We start from the raw sequence: 27,773 nt of genomic DNA, 5'->3' as shown, positions 1-27,773 counted from the left end.
CCACTCCAAGAAGCCAGAAATTGCCTGAAAGCCTCATTTGAACAAGGTGGCTTCAAAACGCATTGAAAAAATAACGATCCAAACAAAATCTTTGCATTTGTTGCGACTGCTTGTATACATGAAGTGAATGCAAAGCACTCAAGGATGCCTGAACTGCAATACGAAGAAACAGACAATGAAAGCAGAGAAAGTGTGTAGGGGAAGTTATGTTCAATGACACATAAAAACATATAAGGTAAAAGGGATTGAAAGGACAAAAAGATAACTTCCGGCAGGTGGGAGCCAAACCCACATTATGCATGTAGTGCTCTAACAATTAAGCTTACTGTTAACCCCTTCCGTGCCATGGACAGCTCAGCTCTCATCAACAGTACTTTTCATTTTTTAGCAATGCCATGGATGAGCTGGTTTCCATCTCAGTGCTTTGTCGTGCTTCCAGTAGATGGCAGCATACAATCCGCAGGGCAGTGCAACCAGGAGCGAGTTTATTCTCACGAAGGAAGTAAATAATGTTGGCAACTGGGGTCTTTAAAAATAACTTGGTCATTTTTGGCCAGATTTTGGGTTAAGTGTGGCGCGAAAGGGGTTAGGTAGGCTATTGCAAAGATGCGAAAAGAATTGAATGCTGACACGAAAGAGTGAGTCAAAGAACAGCGATTGGTTTTTTTTACGAGGAATGGCTGCAGTTCTAACCTTCATTTCACGTAGACTAAGTTTTAGATCGCTCATTGGCTTGTACTGCATGCCAAACACAAAAAGTTTTCATTTCTAACACAAAAAAATTATTCGATACTTTGTCACTCGTGAAACCCCATGCAACCAAATTGTATTACCACATGGGGAATTACAGTTGAACCTCGATATAATGAAGTAAATGAATATATATTTTTTGCTATCAGTAACAAATACATGCTTACAACAAAGGTATTCTCGTTTCGAATGCGACATTGTTATAAGGAGGTGTGACTATCCTCTGCACCTTTCAAACTTTAGGTGGGTGCAATGAAATTTTGTTCTTTCAAAGATGTTATATGTTGAAAACTTTCGCAGTAGTGGATACATTGAAGATTGTGGAGTTTAAATTTAAATATGACTCGTTGAAGTGAGTCATCACTTTACTCAGTCCTTATATTCAAATTTCTTCTTGTTGATCTTTGCGGCTAAGCATGATTGTGAATGTAATTAGCCATTTCTTGGTGTGGCAGTTGCCATTGGCGCTAAAAAAAAAGCTGTGTATAAACGCTGGCTAAAGATGACAGGTGTAAAGCAATGGCAGCTTAACATGTGCATAAAAGCAATTCATAAGATTCACGTGTGTGTATAAGATGACTTGTTGTTTTGATGAGCGAACATTTTATTTATGTACAAGCCACGTACCAAATGAGACACAGTTGGTGACTGTTCATGACGAACTTGGCAAGCCGAAGAGCTTCACCGTTCCTGCATCTTGGTCCCGTTCCCCTTTGTCGTCGCAGGCAAATGCCAGGAGGTGGCGCTTGGGGTGCCATGCTATCGTGAACGTGGGCGACTCGCACGGAACCTCAAATATTTTTTCCCCTGCAAACACAAGATGACAGCTGTAGTTGCATCCACTGCTGCAAGGCCCAGTTCTGCCTCCCAAAAAACTTGATTTCTCACAATGCCTGGACAAGTAGACCCAAATTCAAGATATTAGTTTGTACTCGTTTTTGTGACCTGCACACTGTTCCGTTAATAAGAGCTGACACGCATCAACAACGGAAAATTACATTGGTTTTGGAATCCCATGTCTCGTAAACTTTTGAGGATGACTGTACCTTGCAGCACAGTGATAGACTGCAGTGGCACAAGCAGCAACAGCGCCACTGACGTATTCTTCCATAGCTTCCGAGATCAAACAGCACATCGTCAGCCATCATTAATTTGACTATATACCCCGACATGTTTCAGACGTAAAATTAAACTACTATTGCACTACATTTTCTTCGTATCCAGTACACATCAGAAATGATGCTTTTCATAAGGTCTTAAATTTCGTTGCAGATGGCCTTTAAAAACAATGCTGCATACCCCACAGGGATAGAATGGAAGCCAACAGTATTTCAAATTCCAATGCCACACTTCTGCTGTAAATTGACATTGCACTCGCAGCTCGCACACTATGTTCCTACCGGTGCCTAAATGCCGGTAATCCCTGCCACATTGCTGCTTTGCTTGGGTGCTTGGTTACCTTGAGTTGCAAAGCTAGCCACAGTGCAGATTTCACCAAGTTCATTGTAGACCTTCAACTTCTGGAGCACTTTTGGACATTTTGGATCTTTTCCTTCTCATGTTCAAACGTTGGAAAGAAAGCAGGCACCACAAAATGCATCACTCCATAACCAAATGCCACACTACACTTTGCTCACAGAAGATGATTTGCTGAGAAACCTGGGTGACTTTCATTTGTAGCTTTGTGCTAGTCTTCAGGGGCTGAGAATTTTCTAGTGGTGTGTGAACAGTAATCTTCGAAACTGAATTGAATACGAATCGATAAGTGCCAAAAACATATGAAATGGATGTAAGCAGAGCTTGAGAAAGACCTAGTTGGGGTAGCTTCGTCATTCCGCTGTGCAGTGGTAGGCGCGGTGACACGAAAGGTTGACAGTTTGCACTTCACTTGTGTGTTCCTTGTTTTCTACCAACTTTGTGTGTCACTGTGCGTGCCACAGTGCAACAGAACAATAAACTGTATCAAATATTAGAGACTTTTAGCGTGTCCGCTATTCCGCTAAACGGGAGCGGTTTGGGCGGATTGCCGGATTTGCGGGGGCATAAACGTGAGCAGCCAGAGCGGTGCAGCCGCCTGGTAGCGTAGAGTTCAACCAGACAAACACAGAGCTAAAACTGCAGTAACCCACTATGTCCTGCTTCGCTAGCGGTGCAAATTTTTGGCAGCAGCGTAATTGTGAACACGATTACGTCACTGTCGAAAATTTACACCAACAGCTAAGCAGAATATAGTAATTAGCTTTGTGTTTGTGTGGTTGAGCTTTGCGCCACCAGCCGGCGCCACCAATCTGGCCGCTCACGTTTACGCTCCCGCTAAACCGGCAAACCGCCCACGCTTGCCGGAATACCGGACACACTAAAAGTTTCTATTGAATACTTCTTGAACAGGGAGCAGACGTTTTTGCCCATTATATAAAATGACCTTTGCGTCCTAGTACTGCATAATCACAATGTTAGCAAGTTTCTGTCGTTATACACTGCACATTATAAGCAACTTATTCACATACTCCGGGCTTATCAGCAAGTGTGAATGATAGTGGCTTAGCTGAAAAAGTCATACTCCCTGAGCAATGTGTAGCTTGCTCCAATGTGTAGCTTCTTGTGTTTTATATCTGTTATGGCCGCCGGGATTATACTAGTCTCTCTTTTCCTCCAATATTACACTTAATCACACACAGGTGGCAATTTGAAATACCCGAAACCTATTTGAAAACTATTTGTATTTACAAATACAATTCAATTAGATGGCCGAATTGAATGGGGCAATCGCCAATTCATTATTCAAAAGCTTCAGATATTTGGAAACCCTGGAAGTTCCCCTTTCATAAAATTGACTTCAATTCTAGTAGATGCGCATGCACAAACCCAAGCAAAACAGTAAGCATGTTTCACTGCTGCTGGAAGCATAAATACTCACCAGTTTCCACATCAGCAATGTCAATAAGCAGGTCCTCTGATGCAGATGCCAGCATTTTCCCATCGTGGCTGAAGCTGATTGTTCTCACTGGCCACTCCAACCTGATGCAAACACGACAGCAAGAAAAAAAAAATTCTACATATTAAAGAATTCTAAAGTGGCAGAATCAATTAACAAAGCAGAAGCTTCTTGGGAGTGTTTGTCCTGTCTGTTTTACGGGTAGACAAATACGCCACTTCATATCTTGAGCTCTTATCAATAAAAACTTAGAGCGCTAAAAACACGGAAGACGTAGAAAAACAAACACACACCACATGAGCTCATCGATACATGCTGCCGTCTCAATGCAAAGATTAATTTAAGTTTGTGAAAGAGAAAGTTGGCAATTGAGAGTAGTAGTACAATGACTTGCACAACTCTCAGGCACCCGCAACTTTCCTGCTTAAAAAAATTCCTACGCTGTGTCAGCTGTTGTGAACTTATCTGGCTTACCAATGTTGCAGTGCTTCAAGTTTTGAAGTGATTCATGCTTGCCCTGGCATATCTTAGCTTTCCGGTTAGGTCAGTTGATAGGAAGACTGACCAAAATAATGTCACCAGTTCCTGCTTCAATGTGCTTTGCCAGTATGGTTTCTTTTTTCAAATACGAGGCTTTTTTTATTATTTATTTGCGAGGTTTAATGTCCCAAGGCAACAGAGACGTTGGGAGGGACGCCATAGAGGAAGGCTCCAGATTTCAACTAGTACTGAGTGCTCTGTAACATGCACTTAAAGCACACTACACAAACATTCTTGCACTCTGCCCCCACTCAAATGCAGCCACTGTCGAGCCCACAACCTTGTGATCAGCGGCAGAATACCATCACCACTGAGCCAATGCTCATATAGGTAGGTTTTTCCTTTGTGCCTGCACACCATTTTTAGATATTTATCAACATTAAAGCCCCTCCATATATGTTTCCATTGACCAAATTATGTACCGCCAACCTACCCTCCCCCTCGCCCTATCAGCTTCCAATGTCAAGCAGAATGTACCTCACTCAGCTTCTGGTTCTGAGCAGAAGTGATGCCATCTGCCACTGCAGCATAGAAGTGCGAGTGTGCAGCAGCAGTGAAGGTGGAAATTCAGGAAGCAGGGATTGCTCAAGTGGAACTGATGTGAATAAAAAGAAATCAAGGAACAGTGGCGCACTTTCAAGGGTTGGTGCTACTTAGCAAAAGCTGCAGTGGCGTGTGGACAGAGGAGCTTTAATTAACTCTACATCTTTTACTTTTATGAACTCCTAGTCCCTCACATCTTGTAATAATCCCAATGCGAAAAGTCGTGCACACATACCGCGAGAATGTCCTAAGGCAGGCCAGCTCTTGCACATCCCAAAGGCTGACCAGGGCATCCACACTGCCCGTGGCAAAGTACTTGCCCGTCGGATCAAACTCGATGCAGATGCAGTTGGCCGGATGGGCATTTAACACAGTCTGCAGTTGCAAGTCGGGGTAGCTGTGCACATGAGGCAACGGTGAAATCAACAAGTGCACCTCTTTCGCAAACACGTTTCCATGCAAACCGAGTAGAAAATGGACACCAAATGTGCTTATGGCCAAACGTAAATTTTTAAGTATGTTTCAGACTCCCTTTCTCAAGCATTTTTAGCAGAGTCACAAATATAATCAGTGGCTTGTGAGTGTTTAGCTGCATTTGTGAAAAGAAAGAAAATAGCAGGGCACTGGTAATGAAGTCTACGCCAGATAATAGAGAGGTTTAGCTTGTCCGGTATTCGGGTAAACGCAGGCGGACAGGGCGTTGGGGCAGAGGCGTAAACGTGAGTGGCCTGCATGGTGCAGCCACCTGGTGGTGCAGAGCTCAAACAGACAAAAACAGCTAATATTGCGTTAACCAAGCGTATTCTACTTCGCTGCTGGTATAAATTGTCGGTACTGGCGTAATCGTGTTGCTGCCAGCGTTTACCCCCCTGCGTTTACCCGAATACCAGACAAGTTAAACCTCTCTAATGAAATATCAATTTTACCGGCTAATTATTAGCACAGAGAGGCATAAAAACTAGTGAATAGCTTGGCTCAAGGCAGCTAATTAAAAGGATAGAAATGAGACTATCCAGGAACTTTCATATTATAAAATGAGTTACATACATAGCTCAATAGCTCAAGCATGTCAAATTGGTGACCTGCCATGTTAAAGATACACACATATCATGCTTTCTACAATAAAATTTCAAGGCTAAAAAATAAAATGCTATTTTTGCATCTACTGCAAATAAGACATATCCTCAATTTCGCACTGCACGTAAAACACATCGGCAAACACAACTTCACCCAGAGCTCACCTCAGGATGTGGATGCAACCCTGGCCACTGGTGAGGAAGAAATGTGTGTTGGTGTTGTTCCAGGAAATCTCGTTCACCTCAAACTTGAATTGCTGGTCTGTGCGTACCTTGTGTGATCGGACGTCAATGAAGGACACTAGATCTTCCTTGTTTCCCACAGCAATTGTCTGTCCATCAGGTGACCAGCAGATGTTAATGTTTTCTCCTAAAAAAAGAAACATTCACAGCCACTTGAGAGAAAACGCATAACAATGCATATCAACAATGTCAATGCGCGCATAGACATACTGTCACGCAGAAAGCTAGCCAGCTGGCAAGAGGTTTAGGTTACGCCAGGAAGAGATGTGCCTCTGTTTTCACATGCAGAGGAGCCGGCTAGCTTAAACAGCTGCGTTCAAGAAGACACTACTTTAAATGGAGTGCGCTAAGGCTTCAGATATGGCCCACCTTTAGTGCCAACGACCGCTATCGACTTCTGCGTCCGTGCGTCCCACAACCGGACAGTTTTGTCCAAACTTGCCGTTGCCAAGTGGTCAGGGTTTGAAGGGTGCCAGCACAACTGGTCGACGCTGTCTCCGTGACCCTTGAAGACATGATCTTTCGCCTAAAGAAACACACATAAAAAGATACCGGTCACTTTCTTCTTAAACATGCAGAGTACACGTAAGCAACAGCACTGCTCTTCAGCTGCACGTATAGAATGCCAGCTACACTACTTAAACGAGCACTTTTGACTCCACTGGCTGCAAACGGCGTCGTACACACGAGCCATGAAGCGCACTGTCAACATAATACTGAATGCAAAAGAAGCATTTACGTTTCACCGGTCCCATCAGACAAATTTCTGCATATCAAACAATGACACTTCAAGAAACAGTGACAGGTCTATGAACGCTTAAGCTAACGTGATCGCATGTCATAAAGGCATACCGGTCTGTCACTAACAGTTATTTTGTGACACAGTGAGGTGACTAGCTCTTGAAACGCCGCCGTTCACTTGCCATGCGATCCTTGTCCAAGGCGAAGATGCTGACGGTTTTGTCGAAGCTCCCGCAGGCGAGGCGGCGGCCATCGCAACTCCAATTGACGGAGTGAACTTTAGAAGAGTGGGCCTGGTAATCCTTTACGCGGCTATTAGCCTGGAAGAACGCGGTAAGTGCTTGACCGTGGCTCGATTGCTGCTGGTTCCAGCTTCTATTCGGCGCCATGACGCTCATCGGTTTATAAACACTATCAGCATCAAGAGCGCCAGCCATTCTTGCTCCACGACCATGGAGAACACGGAGGAAAGAAACTCAGGAGAGGTTCTGACGTCACTCTTTGTGAAGCTAAAGTGAAGCCGGAAGTTGGCGTTGCTCATGGCGTTGCTCCGCCTATCGGGCCAACTCTCCTCTCCTGTTTACATTTCTCGCGAAACCACGCCGCGCTGCACGCAACCGGGCTGCCGGGACGCGCGCGCTCCACAGCAATACTAAACAATCGCGATGTTTCATTGAATTACCGTTGCCGAAATCATGTTGAAAGAAGTTCATAATGAACTTCGCAAATTTGGCCGTGAGGTCTAATCGGCCCCTTTTACCGGCTTTTGTGAAAATAAACGTGCCTTACAAGGCCAGCCAACTGAACCCTTCTCATCAACCGCAGGTACCGGCCGCTGCCCAGCAGTTCTTGTGTGTGTTTTTTTAAAAAAAGGTCACCTTTATCGCTGCCTTCCACTTGCTTTTCTCCGCTTGGGCCGCCTGGGGCTTTCAGACGGTCTTACGAGCTAGACGTCTGGCGATACGAAAAAAATGTACGCATTCTCACTGCACTGCAAGAACGTACTGGAGGCACGTACGACACACCGACCCATTTGCGATCCATTTGGAGTTTATGAGCACAAACACATTCTCGCTTGAGGAATCGTCGTGCTTTATTGAGCAACCTTCCGGTGGCCGCACACCACTACGACAGCGCGCCGGCGCGCGGAGGATTTTACATGATGTCACAGCTTATGCACAGTGCTTTTCGCGAGAAATGCAAACAAGAGAGGAGAATTGGCCCGACATGATGGCGGAGCAACGCTAACTTTCGGCTTCCTCCTACATGCTGTGGAGGCTTGAGAGCCTTCTGGCAGTGGCTTCGTTTTCAACTGTTTTTTATACAGGCTCAGTATTGAATGAAACAAGTTTTTATCCCTAGAAACAAACACTGTGTTATACGGCTGCTACTGCGTTGTTCTAGATCATTTTGTTGTTGTTGTTCGGGTTTTTTATTTGCAACCCGTCGCGAGGAGCCTAACGCATATATTCTCTCTATGGCCTCACGTGCATGCTTGTGCGGGTGAACGCTGTTGGCGCGCAGCGAAGCAACGCGGAACGTGCAGAGTGATAACTTTTGCCGAGTGTAGCTATATTCTACGAAGTCGCCATTTTTAACGCGACAGCGTTTAGGGCCCCGTGTCGCAGAAAATCCGGTGTCGGATTTCGTTTCGGCAAAAAGATTTTCAAACCACCCATACCCAGGCCCTCCATATGGCGCAAGGAGCTAGCTTACTGAACTAACTGAATTTCTCTAGCTAAAATACGTAGAAAAATCGTAAAGTACGACATACACACCACCAACAGACGTGATAGCGTCAGGTTGTCATTTAACTATACGAGAAAACACAATTCTGTTACGTGAAAACTCAGACAAACACCTTTTCCAGAGTGTGTTTGTACCATTCATAGACCGGCCACGGCGTCCGCCATTTGCGCGCGCCGGCGCCCGAGTATCTCGGGGGCCACGGAGCAGCGCGCCCGGTTCCTTGCAATACGTGCAGATTGCACTCGCCTCCGCCACATCGCCACTCGCCTCCGCCACATCGCTGCGAAGGCTACGGCGGAGCGGGGCGTGCCCACAACGCTTCGCCTTCTGCGGTGCGCAGTTCGAATTTCATTTTGGATGTTAACGTAGCAGCCATGACTTCCGATTTTGGTGTCTACAACACGCTAAGCATTAGCCAAACGTGATTGTCCTCAGCAAGCCACAGTGCGCTTAGCCAGTGGACTCGTGGTGGCACACCGCAGTGGTCATGGTATCTACGCTACGTAGCAGACTGCAGCTACCAATAGCAGCCATGTATGGGAATCCGCTTTTCTTTTTTTTTTTTTTTTCGAACTAAAGCATCTAGAAGAGAATGAGGAGCAGACTTCTGTTGAAAAGAGAGCGTCTGAGAGAAAAGTTACATCGCGCTCCGTTTCACTTCATGCACTGCCTACGACAGCGGCTGAAATGTTCACAGCAGCTTATGCTACCTGCAGACCATCTTATTTCACCAAGCCCGAGGGGTGGTTCAGAGCCCATTTAAAGTTAAATTGTTTTAATTCTACGGCAAACTATCAGCGCCGATACAACAGTGCGACGTCCCGAATTTCAATCAATTTCACATATTTAGGCCATTGTGGCTCTGTTAAAGTTCTTAAGACTTGATAAGTTCAGTCTGGATTTTTTTAGAACACAACATAGTCCATTTTTACCAATAATAAGCTAACTACATGGGCCCGAGCAGACGGGGCCAGAATCTACGATATCATGGCTGCGTGTTGGCGCGGGAACTTAAATGTGGTGTCACCACTCATCCTTCGTTTTTGCATCTACTCAGGTTTACAAAATTAGGCCTCAGGAAAACAGAAAGGTACTTTGTCAATACAGCTAAACTTAATTTTTCTCTTTAGTGTCCCTTTCATGTAGCCATGGAAATTCGTCTTGGGATGGCCATTTCGTCAACTACCAATTAGCAGAGTGTAAGACAGCCGGCCTAAGCGTTTTCCAGCACTTTAAGTTCTAGTGCAATTAATGCTTCTCTGGAAAACCCACAAGCTGCATCAACATGCTGGTACCACACTGACAAAGTCTTTGGGTACAGCAAGTATAAAACATGTTTCTAACATACAGGTAACCTCTAGGTGAACAGAAATGCAACGTGGCAGTGAATGCTCTCAACTCGTGGGAATAAACGTTAGCTGTGTGTGCGTGCGTGTGTGTGTGTGTGTGTGTGTGTGTGTGTGTGTGTGTGTGTGTGTGTGTGTTTGTGTGTGTGTGTTTAGTCAAGCCTTTTGTGGCTTTCGCCTTCACACCTCAACCTCAATGTTGCATATTGCTACGGAATAGTATTTCCAATGACGAAGAGGCGAGCAGTAAGAAGACGATGACGACGATTGGAGGCTAGCGCGGGCTGTTGCCTCTTGGCCAAGTGCGGCGTATTACGTTGTAAATATACTTGTGTATAGCTTTTCATGTGCGTCTTCTTACGTAACATATCTGGTGGAGGTGCGGGGGAGGTGTCTGATGGTGTAAATACTCAAAGTAATGTAAATTAGTAAAGTTACTAAAGGCCATTTGGTATGGGCAATCTGCCTGTGTGTCACAGCTCTCATGAGTTGTTATTACTACAGTATCATCAAAGTTGAAGCTATGCAAAGAAAGGCTATTAGATTTATTTATTCTAAGACATGCATACTGTGTCATCGACTGAGGTCATGACCACTAAAAAAATTGAGAGACTCGAGCTACAAAGAACAAAAAACCATCTAAACTTTCTTTAATAATGTCGATAGCTGGGAAAGCTGGAGCAGATGCATTGATACAAACTGCTCGACAAGATGGGACACAAGGTAAGAAAGGGACAGTTTTGTTCTTCCAGTAAACTCAGTTGTAGGTCAACGCTTGTCTTCCCTTTTGATGTCGATTGGAACCTTTTTTATTCTGTCATGTGCAATGCAGTACTGTCATCTACCGAACTGTACATTGTACTTATTTGCATTTCGTCACACGCGCCTGTCCTGCTTGGACCACATGGCGGTCAGCAGGATGTATTACATAAATAAATAAACAAATAAATAAATAAAGCTGACTTTCATAACGAACTGGTATGTTCAATGTACTATCGCGCTCAGTATGAGCTACACCGCGCGAGCGCATGGTCGTGCGCTCGGTCTGGTCGTACAGTAGCCCCGATAGTGGCGTGTTTTCGAGCTATCTGGAGAGGGTGTAACTGTTCCAGCAAGCTCACATCACCTCCACTTGCTTGCTTTCCCCTTTACCCTCGTTTAGACTGGTGTTGATATCTGTTTCGAAAATGATAACTGTAGCCGTAGGTGGACGCCCAAACTTCCTAATCGGGCCCGCGTCGGTCCGCACAGTGGGTGTTATCTGGTGTGTCAGATTGATAAAAAGGAATACGTTCGTCAGCTCGCAAAATGTCCCGGGTGCCCAACAGTGATCGACTTCTTAATTCATCTCGTTTTAGCATTTACAGCACGCAAGCTGTCTTAGTGCGAACCAATCTTTTTTTTTATTCGGGCTGAATATATCTTTGACTGATCACATGACTCTTTCATGTCAGTGCACGTTAAAGAACCCCAGGTGGTCGAAATTTCCGGAGCTCTTGACTACGGCATCTCTCAGCCTGAGTCGCTTTGGGACGTTAAACCCCATAAACCAAACCACACCACACGACTTTTCGGAAAGGCAATTAAGTACCCTAGACAAAAATAACCTGCATATCACCTTGCGTTTATGTATCTAGGAAAAGTATACTCTGGATGAGCTGACTGGAAATTAGTGTATACTGGTAATACCGGTAATGATCGGCGAAATCGGGGTTTGGGGCCATAGTGATAGTGCACTCTAAAATTTCGGAACCATTTAATGCATCTTAAGAAGGTGTGGTGTGTTCTGGAGCCATCACGCACGGTGGTAAGTTTATGAAAACGACGCACGGCCCCAGGAGTTGCGGCAAATCAACAAAGTAGGCTGCTCCGGCCAAATGTGAAATGTTGCTATAGTACAAAGAACGGTGGTGGCAGCAATGGCAACGCGTTGCCGCATTAGTACCGGGGCTATGCTAACACTCTGTCGAAAACAATGCATGGCCCACGTCGTGGCTGCTTCCGCCTTTACGCTGGACGCTGAGGCGCATTATCAGTGCTAAAATCATGTCTAAACGCACAGGCCTCCTTGGACAAAAAAAGCGCTGTCTTTGATAACCTTCACACGCCACGTCTGGTCGGTGGCAGAAACGCTGCATGATCTTGCAGTTTCTGCTTCAGCGAAATCAAAGTGAACAAGAAACAGATAAGGTGTCCTCCAGATAAGCGGGGACGAGGGTTCCAGCGCGCTTGCTGGAATAGCTACACCCTCTCCAGATAGCTCGAAAACACGGCACAATCGGCGCCACTGTACAACCTTGCAGAGCACTCGGCCACGCGCTCGCGTGGTGTAGCTCATACTGAGCGCGATAGTACGTGTGTGCGAGCCAGCACATCAACAGGTCTTCTCTACGGACAGCAAAACTTTTCATTGTTTCAGAACTTTCATCACAACATCATGTTCTTGTGCAAGGCTCTTGATTTCATTTTCAAGGTCAGCTACTCTGCGTTTCAGGCGCCGTTGGGATTGCTGGAGAAGTTTAATTTTCTTCTTGTTTGCAGCATTAATGGCTGCATACCGTTGTACCTCTTGACGTAGAAGTTCCTCAAGAGTTTTTTGTAGAGGCGTGACCTGCAATATACAGTGCATCTTGAAATGGAAATATGTGTGTTCAAAAAAAAATTACCACTACATCACTAATAAGCACAAAGAAAATGTGTTGGAACCATTTAAAGTTCTTTTTCTTCAAGACAGCAATTGCATTACTAATGTACTGCAATCAAGTGGCCTTTGTGATTGATTACGTGACTTAAATATGCAATGAATTATAATAAAACTTAGACAACTTATTAAATACAATCACATTATTTAATGGACTACTTAGCCTTCCAGATACTTACAGTATGCTCCCTTTCCCTGCTGCTTTCAGGTGTATATACAATCTCTATGGTATGTAAGGATGGATGCACAGGTTTTCCATTGTGTGGGCGCTCAGAACAGGACACCTGCATAAGATGCGAGCATAGAAAAAATTGCAGGACAGGCAGCTTCAGTAACCTTGGTTTAGCCAGAAAGAGTGCAGAACAAGGTGGCAATAATGGCGGCAATACTAATCATTGCCATACATGAACGGTGTTAAAAATGCGGGATTTCCAAATCGAATTGTCTAAATATCCAAAACGACCTAATATATACAGAATGTTCTCTCGTTCCTAAACAAAGTGAAATAGAAAAGCTCCACAGAGTCAATTTAGGAAAAAAAGAATGGCTTACTTACATCATTTGATACATGCAATGCCATTCAGGACAATGATTTACCTTATTTACTTGTGTAAGGCCTGCCTTCTGTAAGGCAAGCACTCCTACTTCGGAGTGCGAAAATTTAAAAAAGTTTCATAAGCGTCACATGCATACTTGCCACGTGCTGGTTAATTCCCTCAAGCTTCCGCTAATTCCGCACAACATTGCACTCATCTGTGTCCAAAAAAATCAGTTGGCAACTCTAAATGTGTTCATAGTCGGCTGCCAGTGGTTTCACTTATTTGCATAGTGATCTGAGCACAGTTCAAGCCTTTACTGTGTAACCATAAGCCTACCTAGAGTAAGGTCCGCAGCCGGTTAAAAATTCAGGGGCCTTAAATGAGTAAATATGGTAATCCTGTCAAATCAGGACCTTGTTAACACACAATTGAAAGGTAATTGCATAAGGCACATCAAGGCAATGATGGTAATGAAACACAGCAACAACATGTCGCCAGATGTTGAAGGAGGAAAGTATATTACAGCATCACGCATCATTTTAAAAGGATGCAAACACCATGAGGTGATGCGAATAGCATAATAAATTGCTTTGCCTAAAATGAGAAATGAAATTAGTAGGCTGCCTAAAAATGAGGCATTCTTATTCAATGAATGGAAATTACTGAGCCAAAATATAGCTACTCTATATGTTCTCTCAGCAACAGGCACCTCTCCGCAGCAGAATCATTCGGTACAGAGAGAGAGAGAAGTTTAATGATACGAAATGCTGAGAGGTCGGCCTGAGGTATATTCCTCTAGCCAGCTACTCGGCATTGGGGGAAGGGGAAGAGGGAAAGAAAGAGAGAAGAGGTGCATGATGGGTGACGATGACGATAGAAGGAAGATGTAGAACATATCGCAAGCAATTTGGCATGCTCAAAGTCTGCAATCCAAGCCCGTAGTTTTTAAAAAGTTCAGTAATGCCTGAATGGCCTTGAAACTTGATCGAGCATCTGGCCAAGGGCCTAAAATAACGTCCTCCGACAACGGTGCGCTGTCGAGACGCGTAAGGTCGTTGTCCAACCTTTCACGCTCTTCCACGTACTTAAGGCAGTCATAAAGCAGATGACCTATAGTCTCAGGCACATCGCACACCTCACAGTGTGGAGACTCGGTGCGTCGCATGAGGTGCACGTATCCGCGCGTAAACGCTACCCCCAGCCTTAGTCTGTGCAGAAGACTGGCACAGCTTCGATGAATTTTCGGTGGTAGCCTAAAATTCATGGCAGGGTCCAATCTCTGGAGTCATCTGTGGCGATTATCCGGATTGTCCCAGTGCTGTGCTGTCAATTTTCGGATGACACTGGAGAGGAGACAGTTGGCGTCCGCTCTTGAAAAAGGAATTGAAAGCAGTGACTCTCGTTCTTCGAGTGCTTTCTTCGCTTCGGCGTCGGCCAGTTCGTTGCCCTGTATACCACAGTGACTGGGAATCCACTGAAATGTGATGTGGTGGCCGTTTTCTTGTGCTAAAGTGTAGAGCTCGGCAGTTTGAAGAGCCAACACTCTGTAAGCGCTTCGGTACAGTCACCACTTTCTGCCTGTAGGCTCCGACAAGTGCTGTTACCCCTTGTATTCCCTTGTAATGTATTCCCTTGTTACCCCTTGTAAATGGATATTTGACAACTACAAATGGTGAATCCTTGAATCAAATAGTCTTTCCTATCCGTGGCGCATCTTCGGCAAATGAGACCAATGGCATACAGTTTGTAGTTGTCTTAATTACTCTTCATTACAATATTTATTATTATTATTTTTATTATTATTACTATTTAGTGCTATATAAATTACTATTTTTGGCATGCAATCAGTTAGCTAATTACAGTAGTTACATTTAGTAGTTATATTTAGTTATAAAACTGAAAAGCTCCTAAGTATCATCTGTAAAGCATCAATGGCAAATGCAGTGTAGAATGAGTTTCAATTTAATTTGAAATCTGTGCAAGCGGAGAATTGGAAAGTGCAGCACCCATCCACGTAGCTATCAGTCTAGGTCCTATATATAAACCATGGTATAAACAATATTATGTCACTAGTTTCGGCGATTAATTCTGGTGGCGTGCGACATCACTGGCTTGTCTCGGCATTCGGAAGACGTTTCAGCACTGTTCACAATGGGTGTCTTGCATTGACCACACAAGAAGTGTACGTGACATGGTTGGCAGTAGCAAACCTGTTGGCAACGTCTTGTGGCAATTTGTCCAACTACAATGTGTTAGAAAAAAATTTTGGGGTACATCATTGTCAAATGGAATTATTGTAAAAGTACAGTATGTTAATGATTGCATTGTTAACAATGCTTTAGAGCCGCAGTTTGATGGAACATTGTTACGATCATAGAGTTAATGTGGTTGTGATGGGGTGCGTTTAAAGGTTAACTGATGAAAAGGGGAGCAGGGTTGCCACACTCACACCGAACCGCTCCAAAGACAAGCGCACTTTATGCTCATCTTCTTCCGTCCTTACAACAATATGTAAGTTGCCGTCCCGTATTTACTTGCATAATGAACGCACTTCTTTCCCCGAAAAAAATGGGCAAAGTTGGGGGGTGCGTTCATTATGCGGGGTAAAATTGAGCGATTCTCCTTTTTTTCCCCGCGGCCACCTCTAAAAAAGTCAGAGTCTCCCAAAATGCGAACCATCGATTGCGATAGCAAATGTGTAGACAGCTACACAAAGCAAGGATAGTAGTTTTATCGGCCCTATAAACTTAAACATTCGCTTCAACGCAAAGTGAGCGGCGAGAACGCAGCATGCACGAAGGTATGAGCCCCCGACTCGCCCTCGACGCAGAATTTTATAACGCAGATAACGCAGAAGACAGGGCACGCCGCGGCCACGCAATGCGCAATTGCAGTTGGAGTAAAACGCCACGCCAACTCCCCACCCTCGCCCCTACCTTCCCCACGAGCCGTTTTGCGCGACGAAAGGCGGCACGCGAGATTGAGCCGTGATCGTCAGCTTCCCTTAAGTGCTTTCACTCACACCCACATCATGCGGCGCCTAGCTACGATGACAGCAGCAAAAATGAGCCTGGAGCATCCATATAATTGCTATCGCAATAAAAGTAGGATACACTGTGCAATTTAATGTCCAGCACGGCGTCGGACACAATCGCACTCGCCGGATGCCACATCAGACGCTGAATCATACCGTGTGTCTCCTACTTCACGGCAGAAAGTTCAGGGTGCGATCATTGTGCAAGCAAAAAAAAAACTCACTTCTTGATTGGAAAAGTGGGGGCTGCGTTCACTACGCGAATGCGTTCGTTATGCAAGTAAATACGGTAAGTTTTGTGTGCACTCTGGTTAGACACTGCTTCACCAGATGTCGCTAAAAGAGCTGTTCCTGTCATACACCTCTCCGGTTATCCAGTAAATCGGAAACGGTGAGAAGTTTGTGGACACACTAAAACTCTCTAATGGCAAGATCATACTGCATAGCAAACTTACGCCCAACAAAGCATTGCGGTGGCGTAGCAATACACAGGTTTCCCACCAAAGTAGCAGACAAAACACGAATAGTAGACGGTGTGTACCAGCATGTGTCACAGGTCTGCGGGCTCACATGATCATTGTTTCCAAGCATGCCTCGTACGTGATGCGGCACTAAGTTCTCCTCGAAATTGAAATCACAACTGTTTGTAACATAAAAGTACATACCTAAACAATTGTCATGCGATAGACCAAAGGAGTTTCTTTACTATGATTACTGCATCAGCAGTCTCCAATTAAGGACAAGAAACAGAGCCCAATAAATGCATCAGTTCTCCCTTAACCAATATTGTTTCTATGGGCCTTGAAGAAAGCCTGCGAAATGTGAAAAATGATATTGCTGGGCACTTGTACGTCTGGATCGCAGCTCCCCAACTGTTTCCAAAGAATGAAGCCTGCATGCCTGTTGTAAAAAACAGAATGAGAGTGTCTGCATTTGTGTTCAGCGCTGGCCTATTTTTTATTTACGACCGTGGCGGAGTTTCATTTTGATAATGAAAATAGGCGTATGATGGATGCCATGATCAATCTCTTCTTTTTTTGTAACGGGCATAGACTTCGTTCTATGAAAACATGGTTGAGAGCACTGCCAACCAGATGTGCAAGAGAGCACAGACAATTTTTTTTCATATTTCAGATTCCAGAAAAAAGAACCACGTAAATGAAAGTCTTGTAAAGAACCTCATTTGGTATTTCTCGGCAGGACTACAACTTTTCGAATACAACTTATTTTAGAAAATGAACCCTTAAAAATTTTCGGCAAAAAATGTATACAATTAGCTAACTAATCACACTCCAAAAAAAGTAGTGTCAGCAACTCAAGATGACTACGAACAATATGCTATTGATCTTACCCTATTTTTAAAGTTTGGTAGTTACATCACGAAACACTTGGTATATAAAAGGCTCTATGTAGAAGCAAACCCAAAATTTATGCCTGGGTACCATACGAAACTATATTTATTAACACTGTCACACTGTGAAATCTGCGTTATAAAATTCCATAGCTCAATGTTAGGTAATAAAGCTCCTATAAAGCATTTGGTTGCATACTGCAAATCACTATGGTATTACTCACAGCAGCTTCAGAACTGCTTTGTTCAGCTGTACTCTGTCCTGAAGACGTGGCTCCAGCCCTCTCGAGTATACCAGCCTCTTCTGTTTGCACATCTCGTGGGTCCACAGGCAGCACGAATACCGTCACTTCATTTTTAGCAGGAGCAGCAGTTTTGGCAGCGATACCAGAAAGGCCTGCTGTGTCACTTGCTTCCCCTAGTTTCAGTCTCTGCAACAGAAAGGCGCAGACAATGTGAGTGCAATCAAGTTAGCTACCACATACCTCTGCTACACTCGCAGACAACTTTCTGTGGCACTGAAGGGAAAGCTATAGAGGCAAGATGCGCACAAGCACTCCCGCAAACTTTCCCACATTCTCGTCCGCATTAGGTTAGGCTCAAAAACAGAAAACATCTTTTCTACAGATGTTGCTGATAACATAGTGCTGACTTTACTGCTTTTCTCTTCCTTATTTGAGAAATGCGAAACCATCGCATGTGAAAGCCACGCTGATTCTGTATTTGTTCCAGGAAACTGAGAGCGCTGTCAGGCTATGTCAGATTACTTGGGATAGTAACACATGTGCAATAGCTGTGACCCCATAGCTTTCCTTTCATCGCTACCGAAAGTCGCCTGCAAGTACTCTAAGAACCCTCGTTTTGATTGCTATACGGGGCAATCACATGCTTCAGTCATACAGAACATCTTTGCTGGAGAAGCACTGTGCCAGTGGTCATTCGGGCAGCTTGGCAATTACTGATAAAGATCTAACTATCTGACTATCTAATATTTAATTATAAAAACTTGTGATACTTTACATCCTTCAATTGAGGCTGCTACATGCAGCAATAATCCAGTTTCAGGGTAGTCCTCTAACAAAATACTGATAATGAAACACGACTACAACATAAAATATGAGAAAAGTAGAACTGAACAGGTGAAAAAAAAATGCTCATATGAAACAAATGGCTAAAGCTTAAAATGCATGGAATTGTGGAATACAAGTTACTAAAACGTAGTAACATTTCACTAGTGCTTACACATGTGATTGCACAAGAACTCAGATTCCACTGTAGTAAGGAGTGCATAGCGATAAGCGCATTTAAACATTTTGACAGGAAATAGCAAATGGATCTCCAGTGCATCGAGTGGCCTTCGATCGAGCTGCATTCCTAGCCAACACGCATTTGTGCACTTGTACAAATGCACTTGCTCTATCATTTCACCAGCAAAAGAGAAGTGTAGACAAGGCCATCTACACTCAAATGTGTCTGACAACATGTCTCTACACCTGGGATGAGGTCACACAAGCATCCTGCTTTCTGAACAATCGCTTGTGCTCTCGTGATTCGCTGGCGTCGTGCTTTCCTCAGCTCGGTAAGGCGGTAGTGCAAATGAACACAGCCTACTCAGTAATGAAGGAGGCAAAGTGACCATTCATAAAGCGAGACGTTTGTGCAGTCTCACCCCTGCTACCCTGTGTGCCTTATATAAATATCGACAATAACATACTGTGTTCAGATTACAGTAATCAGCAGCAGCAGAAGCAGCAGCCTATTTTATGTCCACTGCAGGACGTAGGCCTATCCCTGCAATCTCCAGTTGCCACTGTCCTGCGCCAACCAATTCCAACTAGCACCTGCGAATTTCCTAATTTCATCGCCCCACCTAGTCTTCTGCCCTTCCTCCACTGCACTTCCCTTCTCTTGGCACCCATCCTCTAACCATAGTGGTCCACCGGTTATCTAACCTACGCATTACATGACCTGCCTAGCTCCATTTTTTTCTCTTAATGTAGATTAGAATATCGGCTATCCCCGTTTGCTCTCTGATCCACACTGCTCTCTTCCTGTCTTTTAAAGTGACACCTAACATTCTTTGTTCCATCAATAATTACGGTATGAAGCCTCAATTCCTCGGGAGTGTCGCAAATCACGGCAGCTCCTACACAAGCCGGTGAAAATGCATGCCCAGCTCATCGTGGCTTTAAAAGTGAAGGACATTAAAGAAACCAATACCAAAGATCGGGTCAATAGGTACCATTAACTACTCAAACAATTGCCAGTCATCCCACACAATGACTGTGTCACTGAAAGCCACTAAACTGGCCCTTCTGATTGTGCCTTTCTCTTGGAAACACGGTAGGACCCTCTCTCCTTTTTTCATTCTTGTTAAGTGCTGAACAGGCTCAACTGTCGGTATCATGGTCACACAGTGCATCATAAAACAAAAGTGCAGCATCAGGTTCTTGTGAGCTGAATAATCTTCTGCTCTATGTATAAAGGCGCACTTTAACTTGGAACACGTTTTGAACTGGCCGTAATAAAAAGTGATTTTTTTGTGCTCTTGAGGAATTGAGGCACCACAGTGTAATTACTGGGTGAACAGATTTCCAATAGAAAAATTAAAATGGAAAAAAAATTTGTCCCAGCATTTTTTTAAGCATACAAACATCTAAGAACACCAGTTAACATGAGGGATGTATGATAGATGAGACATACACATCTAGATGATTATGAATAATCAACCAGCCTGAATTTTCACTCTAGTGAAGTGTCAAGAACACTGGAACAAAGGAGGCAGGAAGATGGGAGCGTTGACACTAAGGTATATCGTACAGTTAGATATTCGTATACTGGCGTCACTACATCTCAACTGCATTGTGTGCTTTAACGCTTCTTCAACCCTTTCAGACGCAAGTGAATTCTGTTGATTCAAAACTTAGTGTCACCTCATTTCTTGCATATTCAAAATCATAAAAAGCATACAGCTGCAGAATAGATTAAGAATTTTCAATTCTTTAGTGAGTTTTGTCAGGTATACAGAAAATGGTCTCCATGTGAAAACTGACTAGAGGAAGATTACATGTGAGTACATTAACTATTTCATGTCTAACTGGCTTGAGAAGTACCCATCTTGCCTGGATAGGTGCTTAATATTATGCCTGGTGCAACACAATGTGAAAAACCATGAAACAAGTGAACCCACTACATACGACGACATACTCGCACCAAGCAACCACACACAACCGTCTACCTTATTACCCATTTTACCAAAACATTTTGAGCCCATTATTCAAACTTGCAATATAATTCCAATCAGAACAGTTTCAAGATGCATGCGACACATTTTAAATATTGTTGCTTTCATGAATGATTTTGCTGTTGACGCACTTGTTTGGAGCACACAATGCCTTAAAAGATTAAGATGCTTGTACATTCTTCAACACGGGCACCACGTCTAACACCGAAGAACTTTCTGTGCCATTTGTATAGGAAAACACATCAAACATACATATATATTTGACGTAGTAGTTCTGTGGAAACCCGCAAGGTGGAGAGAAGCAAATGAATAAAGGGAGAATCAGACATCCACCCGTTCGTAGCAATTGCTACAAAGAAAACCCATATGGGTTCCTCGAAAGAAAAGCCTCATAGTTGAAGAAAAATTCGTCCTGGTCCGGGACTCGAACCCGGGATCGCCGCCTTTCCGGGGCAGCCCGCTCTACCATCTGAGCTAACCAGGTGGCTAGCAGATGGCAGGGCGAAGTCAAATTTGTTGACAACACGAAGCAAAGGCAAGTGTTTGACGCTTGCCTTTGTATTTTAATTGCTTTGTAGCAATTGCTATGAATGGGTGGATGTCTGATTTTCCCTTTATTCATTTGCTACGTCAACAAATTCGACTTCGCCCTGCCATCTGCTAGCCGCCTGGTTAGCTCAGATGGTAGAGCGGGCTGCCCTGGAAAGGCGGTGGTCCCGGGTTCGAGTCCCGGACCAGAACGAATTTTTCTTCAACTATGAGGCCTTTCTTTCGAGGAACCCGCATGGGTTTTCTTTGTAGCAACTGCTACGAACAGGTGGATGTCTGATTTTCCCTTTAAACATATATATCATTTCTCAGCGCTTATACATATCACGCATCTTGAACCGGCAGAAAGCTTCCGAGTGATAAGAAGTAAAACACCTACTTTTTTTCTTATAGGTCATGTCCTTGCACATTTCTGCAATTTATAGTGCTTGTATAACCACTAGAGATGCCTGGCTATACTCACCAAAAATATTATCATAAAAGAGCCTACTCAAAAATATAAAATATATATGCACAAACGTTTTCTTTTTTTTTCTGTAGGTTACTGTTATCAACCAAAGTTTAGAAAATTGCAGATTTCACAATTGGCTCCACGCACGGAATGAATAACATTATAGGGGACACAGAATGTGTATACAAAAGTGCAACAGCGAAGCAAACATGTAGCCGTGTGCAGGGACACTTACCCTGGATAGCATCGGTATGGCACTTCTGTTGAGTCTTCGCATGCCTGTGACATCATCCTTGAAATCTTCAGCACTAAAGTGCAGGCAGCAAACAACGCTCCATTTGGATGGACACCAGCCCTCTGGACGACGTAGCGCCTCAATCCACAGTTTCCTCAGGCCAGGCTGTTTTGGAAACCTATAGCAGAAAGCATGAAGAGGTACTTATTTCCACAGAAATTTTCTTCTTACTGGTACGTAGTTAGTAAGTGAGTGAGTAGTTTTTGATCCCTTTTGACTCCTGCCCTAGAGATGTAGAAAGTAAGAACGGAAAACCAGCCAGATGGCGCTGTGACTCTTTCACCTCCGCTTTAAGTTCAAGGAGGTATGTCACTAGGCAGCGCCTCCTCTATTTTTTCTGTGCCTGTTGCGTCGCGCCCATTTCCATTGGTGTTCCATCGTCGCTCTGTTGCTCCAACTGACCCCATGGTGGCACTACGCTATTACCCTCTTCTCGCGGTGGCGGCTGCGGTGCGCTGGAGCTGTTGCTAACCTGTGCAATGTTTATTATTATTATTATTATTATTATTATTATTATTATTATTATTATTATTATTATTATTATTATTATTATTTCTTTTATAGTCTTCCGTGTTTACGAGACCTCCATATTACCGCATGAGAGAATAGTACGGAAATAAGCGGTCGAAAATCTGTCGCATTCTCGGAGCATCTGAAGTGCTCTGCTGATGGCGAGAGCCTGAGTTAAGAATAAATTGAAATCGCAGGAATAAGCAAGAAAGCAAAAAAACAATTTAATGATATAGTGACAAGAAACTCGTGTGAAACAAGCACATATGAACCACTAAAACTCAATAAACATGGACGTGGATCAGTTCAGTGTCGAATGTAACGTACAAGCGACAAGTGCGTTATCGTTTAGCCAACAAAGCCAACAATACTTGCGAGACAGTGGCATGTTTTCACAAAGCCTGGCTACTGCATTCTTGTCAATGAAGTCAGTGGCATAGTTTGTGAAAAGAGGCTTCATGAATCTCTTACAAGTTCTACCAGTCTGCACCTGTGGCTTAGGCCACAACGGTCACAAATAGTGCTAGAAAGGCAACAATAATGTCAACACTGTACATTAAACATGTTTCCAAGGGTTTCTGCAGGGATGCGCATTCTGAAAGCATCGTGTCCACAAATCTCTGAATTCAGGGCATGCAGAATTCACACCAGTTCTTGAGTGGGGTAGCACAGACTTCCTCTGTCCTGGTGTGCGATCAAACCATCCGTCGCACTATAACTGCTCCCTTATGCTTTTGCGACCAGCGACATGCAGCACTCATACTTAATCTTCCCTCTCACAATGCGGGATATGTATCCCACAACAAGGGAAATCGCTGCAATGTCTGGCGTTGGAAAAAAAGGTTTTGATGAACTGCACAGTTCATGCAGTGACTGTTGCACTAGTTTCACTGCTGTGGGTGCATTTTTGTTGACATGCTGTGCGTCTTGCTGCTCCTAATAATGTTGCCTGAAAAAAAAAACGAGCAGGAAGTTTGTACGTTACTGGTGCATGGGCAGCGATAATTCCCATCTTCAGCATCTTCTCAAGTCCAGAAATAGTCCTGACGTCCAGCATGTCACTGCACCCAGCACTGCGCTGAAGGGTCCCAAAGAGCAATTCTATGGGGTCGCTCAAAAATTTACGCGTCAGTGCAAGCTTGAATCCTCTCTCCAATAAAAAACCTAATGCATTGAACATTAGAAACAGTTGTGAATACCAGGGTGTGGTACGTTTCTTTTATCAGAAGGTTTTGCAGTTCGCTTGCCAATTTCAAGTCTTCAACATATTCTAAGAAAACAAGCTCCAGCCAGTGAAGTCTCGAGTCCTCCGGATCAGAGAACTGCTTGGAGTTCGGATGATTATGGTGAATATGTTGTTAGCAATTGCCAACATCCATAAGGACAAACCATTTTCATATGTTCTTCATGAACTCCACAGTTGGTCCGACTCTGGCAAACTTTGTGTCGCATGTGTGCCCTGAATGATCCTTCATAAAGGACAAAGCCACTGTCACGGCAAGTCATAGAGTTTCTCACTATAACACCTAGAGGGAAATCTGGCGCCACCGTCTATGGGAGTTTCTTAAGGGGGCATCACGCCGTCATGGGAATGACGATATATGTGTCTGCGAGGCTCGTGTTGGCTGGTGTTGTACGAGGCTCCATCTAAAACGTGGATATGGCTACACAAATAACGCATTCTCAAAGTAAAATCTTCGTAAAATGTTTCCATTCACGCATATTACATCTTTACTCACCTACAATGCATGACGAAGCAAACAAAAGCAAGAACAGACGACAAACTGTTCTAAAGCGATCGCGAACCTTGTCGTCTGTCCTCCAACTTTAGCGGCCCGCTGATACTTTTTACGTAACATATAATCGTACATGCAATAACAAGTTCTCATAGTTAAACAAAACATGTTTTTGCGTAATAATAAAACCAAAACAGGTTTTCACGTGCTGTTTTAGTAGAAAATGAATCATTGCGACGGACGGAACAGTACTTGCCAAGCACGTCTTCAAGGTGTCCTGTCTCTCCGAGAACGATGCCAATCCGAAGTCACAATATACCGGCATTCCCATGCATACCACAGCACAGCCAGCGCCAGATTTCCCTCTAGGTAATGAAGTGAGAAACTCTATGCGGCAAGTGAAAACAACTGGACAGCAGGCTTCACTCCCATTTTTTCTATATTTGATGAAAAGAGGTGTTTTCTCGTGAGAAAACAGACCGGCTTTAGAATCAAGCCGGCTGCGACGTTTATTTTATGGTTGTCAGTCACAATCTGAACAATTTAAATTCCCAGGCCTTTCTGATGACACGCTTCGTGGTTTCTGCAAGTAGCTCACCAGTACAGGTCCTCGTAAAGAAGTATCTTACTGGGATCCTGAACCGCGCATGCAAGCCACAGAGCAAAAAGCACAAGAGCGAGTTCACCAGCTCCTTCCTTTCAGACGCCACCAAAACCTTGTTCAGAGCTCCCATGTCAACATCTATTCGAGCCTCTGCTTGATGCTAATTTCATCTATGATGAGGCTACACATTCTGGCTTGTTCCGTCCCCAAGCATTCCGTCTTGGTACTCAGCCTTTCTTTCACAATATCACTGAAACCTACTTCGCCTACAGTACTTCCTAGGTATTTTTGAAGTACCGTTCTGCATGGGAGTACGAAGAGCTCTGTCCTCGAGTATTCATATGACTTCGTGGAAAGGTTGCACAAAATTATCTACTGTCGTATAGTGATTTCGGACCACATTGTTTTTTTTTTTTGCCTTGTAGTCCAGTACCTGATACGTAATTAATCTGGCTTTCGTACTGCCCTGCTTTGAGACTGCGGCGACTTGAAGAAATTGGTTGACATTGCACTCTTCTTTTAGGCGTTGTGGTTCCTTTTTGTAAACGTTGACGGTTGCCTGCAACATCTCATTCCATGCCTTCCAGGTCCTTTCTTTTTCGTGCCACTTCTTTCGTTCTAGGAAGGCTGATGCGAAGCTTCTCCATTCAGCTTGAGTGCCAACTGATTTCAAGGCATGGGCGCCTGCCCCGTCTACAGACTGTGCATCAGTTTGAAAAATGAAGTTCATGCATTTCCCGCTTGTTGATGACAAAGGAGCACTATCAGGTACGTAATCACTGCAGACTGCAGATACACTTTCTGATGTGACCTGATGACTAGGCCACGTGGGCTCCGGCGCATGACAGGGCACATTCACGCAAACTTCGAGCGTGTCTGACGACGATGCAGCGCATGAATGCACTTCCTCAGCAGGCGCAGGAAAGCTAGACAGCGTGGCCGTAGAGGAATCACGCTTTCTTTTCTGTGTAACGTTAGAACTCCTCAGCTTAGGCTGCTCCTTCTTCATGTCGGACGGATACTGAGGGAAAACACTGGGCACATGCACCTTGCTTGAGCATGCGCCTCTTCATGTCCTGGTGAAAGTCACTTTCCAAAAAATTAAGGCTGCATTTGGCCAAATTGAATTTGATCTCGGCTCGCAGTTCTTTCTTGCGATAACTTATTGCAGCCATCGTTCCCGTAGCTCTTTGTCTGCTGGTACATGTCGTGAAAGGACACTCCAGGGTGTTTTTTTCGCTGGCGCGACGTACAGAACGGCACACACCAGCAGCGCATACTGACGAGTAAAACGTCACAGGAACGTCACCATTGCAGCAAACAGATGGACTTTCGTCTACCGCCGCCAGAAACCTACGGGTTAAAAGTGTGGTCTGCAAGTTGGCGGAGGCAGTAATTGTGGCGCCGGTAAGACTCATAATAATTTATTTCAACGTAATTTTTTATTGCGTGCAGAGATTACTTCTTTTATTTTCACTGCGAAAACACCCAATAACTTTTGTAGTTCTTGCTTGCAGACGACACAAGCGCGGCACGAAATGTCCGCAAACTGCCGGTGCGCGGGCGGGGAGAACGTCGTCTGCAAGCGGGAGGTGTCACACGGCGCACTTTTGATCGCGATCAAGCTCGGTCCGGATCGAATATTTCGGTCGTGATTGGCTCCTTTGCGCAGAATGCGCGAGGGAGCCAATCGCAATCAAGAATTTCCACCCGGATCTGCCCCGATCGCGATCAGAAGTGACGTACGTGTGACACTTAAATGAAATGATATTCCAAACGCCGTGGCGGACATCCGTACTAGCCGTATCTTCTTCGTTCATGTTACGCATCAGGCGTTCCTTCACCCAGCTCAAAGCACAAACTTAGGAATGCTCAAGCTGACACGTTCGAGCACGACGACCATGGCCAGACGCTGCATCATGGGTCAGCGTATTAGCCTCTGCAGATGCACAACTGCCTCACGACAGGTGATCGCGGAAGCAAGTGTCATTGCGAATGCATGCGAACCACGTACCACGAATACACACGAACCAGGCTTTAGAATTTGCTTCCTCGGTCCGCTAAAAAAGTTGGTGGAAGCGTCAGTGAAAATTTGTGATACCGTTATACAGATAGCAACAGCGTTTAATAAAGAAAAAGTATTTACCGATGGAATGAAGTATCAGGACCTTTGGCATCGCTACGACTACTGCAGCCTAGTACGCAGCATTTCATGGTGTCGCCGACAGAGAACACACGTTTCCTGGCAGCCGCTTCGACTGCTAGAAGAGTGCTGAACGCAGATGGGGACGGACGGTGACGGGACTGTTGGAACCAGCCTTGACGAAAGAACCACCCTGTTGCAGCGTACCACTTAAACGATTACTCCGTCCTGTGTGCCTGTGTTGCAGGAAAGAAACTCCACAAGGAAAAACTAGCATTACAGGAGAGACAGAACACCTGTAGCTGTAGTATTTAAAAAAGATATAGACAACGGTCTAGTGGACAAAACGGCGCTCTCCCACTGAGGCGCCGCGTGTGGAAAAATTGTGCGAGGGCGCTGCGAGCGGACTGTATTAAGGCGGAGACGCGCTTCGCGGCATATTCAACGAAATTTCGCTTCCGGCGCTGAAACCGATTGCGTGCGTATGCTCTTATAATGGTGCTTCATTTCAACTGCAAACTTACATTGACGCCTTTTTGCTACGTATAGATATTTGAGGCATGGGTTTACAACACGACGTCTTCAATATTGCTGTCATTGTCAAGTGCGTCGTCTGCTAGCGAGCGCACGCTCGTTGCGCGGACGCCCAGTTCTTCTCGCAGGAAGGTTGTGCAGTAATTTTTTTAATGGTTT

At 44.4% G+C, this 27,773-nt stretch overlaps 2 protein-coding genes across 3 annotated transcripts; both read right to left on the bottom strand.

The window, feature by feature from the left end:
• Window positions 1-1,330: 1,330 nt before the first annotated feature.
• Window positions 1,331-7,297, bottom strand: tex (THO complex 3 homolog tex). Its single transcript, XM_050180528.3, has 6 exons — window positions 7,011-7,297; window positions 6,457-6,613; window positions 6,010-6,214; window positions 5,004-5,165; window positions 3,668-3,768; window positions 1,331-1,557 (listed from the first exon to the last, which is right to left on the bottom strand). The coding sequence occupies exons 1-6, from the start codon at window positions 7,263-7,265 to the stop codon at window positions 1,403-1,405; spliced, it is 1,035 nt and encodes a 344-aa protein (XP_050036485.1). The 5' UTR covers window positions 7,266-7,297; the 3' UTR covers window positions 1,331-1,402.
• A 3,245-nt stretch (window positions 7,298-10,542) lies between these two features.
• On the bottom strand, window positions 10,543-27,390 carry LOC129385295 (uncharacterized). Of its 2 annotated transcripts, none has more exons than XR_011895859.1 (5): window positions 23,246-23,266; window positions 22,028-22,205; window positions 17,773-17,979; window positions 12,804-12,908; window positions 10,543-12,534 (listed from the first exon to the last, which is right to left on the bottom strand). XR_011895859.1 is itself a non-coding variant. In XM_055071837.2 (5 exons), the coding sequence occupies exons 1-5, from the start codon at window positions 27,149-27,151 to the stop codon at window positions 12,331-12,333; spliced, it is 762 nt and encodes a 253-aa protein (XP_054927812.1). In that variant the 5' UTR covers window positions 27,152-27,390; the 3' UTR covers window positions 10,543-12,330. The 2 variants fall into 2 exon arrangements, 1 of the variants encoding a protein (XP_054927812.1); XM_055071837.2 differs by lacking the exon at window positions 23,246-23,266 and adding an exon at window positions 27,084-27,390.
• Window positions 27,391-27,773: the final 383 nt, after the last annotated feature.

The sequence above is a fragment of the Dermacentor andersoni genome, chromosome 7, assembly GCF_023375885.2.
Source record: "Dermacentor andersoni chromosome 7, qqDerAnde1_hic_scaffold, whole genome shotgun sequence".
NCBI classification, from domain to species: domain Eukaryota; kingdom Metazoa; phylum Arthropoda; class Arachnida; order Ixodida; family Ixodidae; genus Dermacentor; species Dermacentor andersoni.
This window is presented reverse-complemented; position numbering and strand designations above follow the sequence as displayed.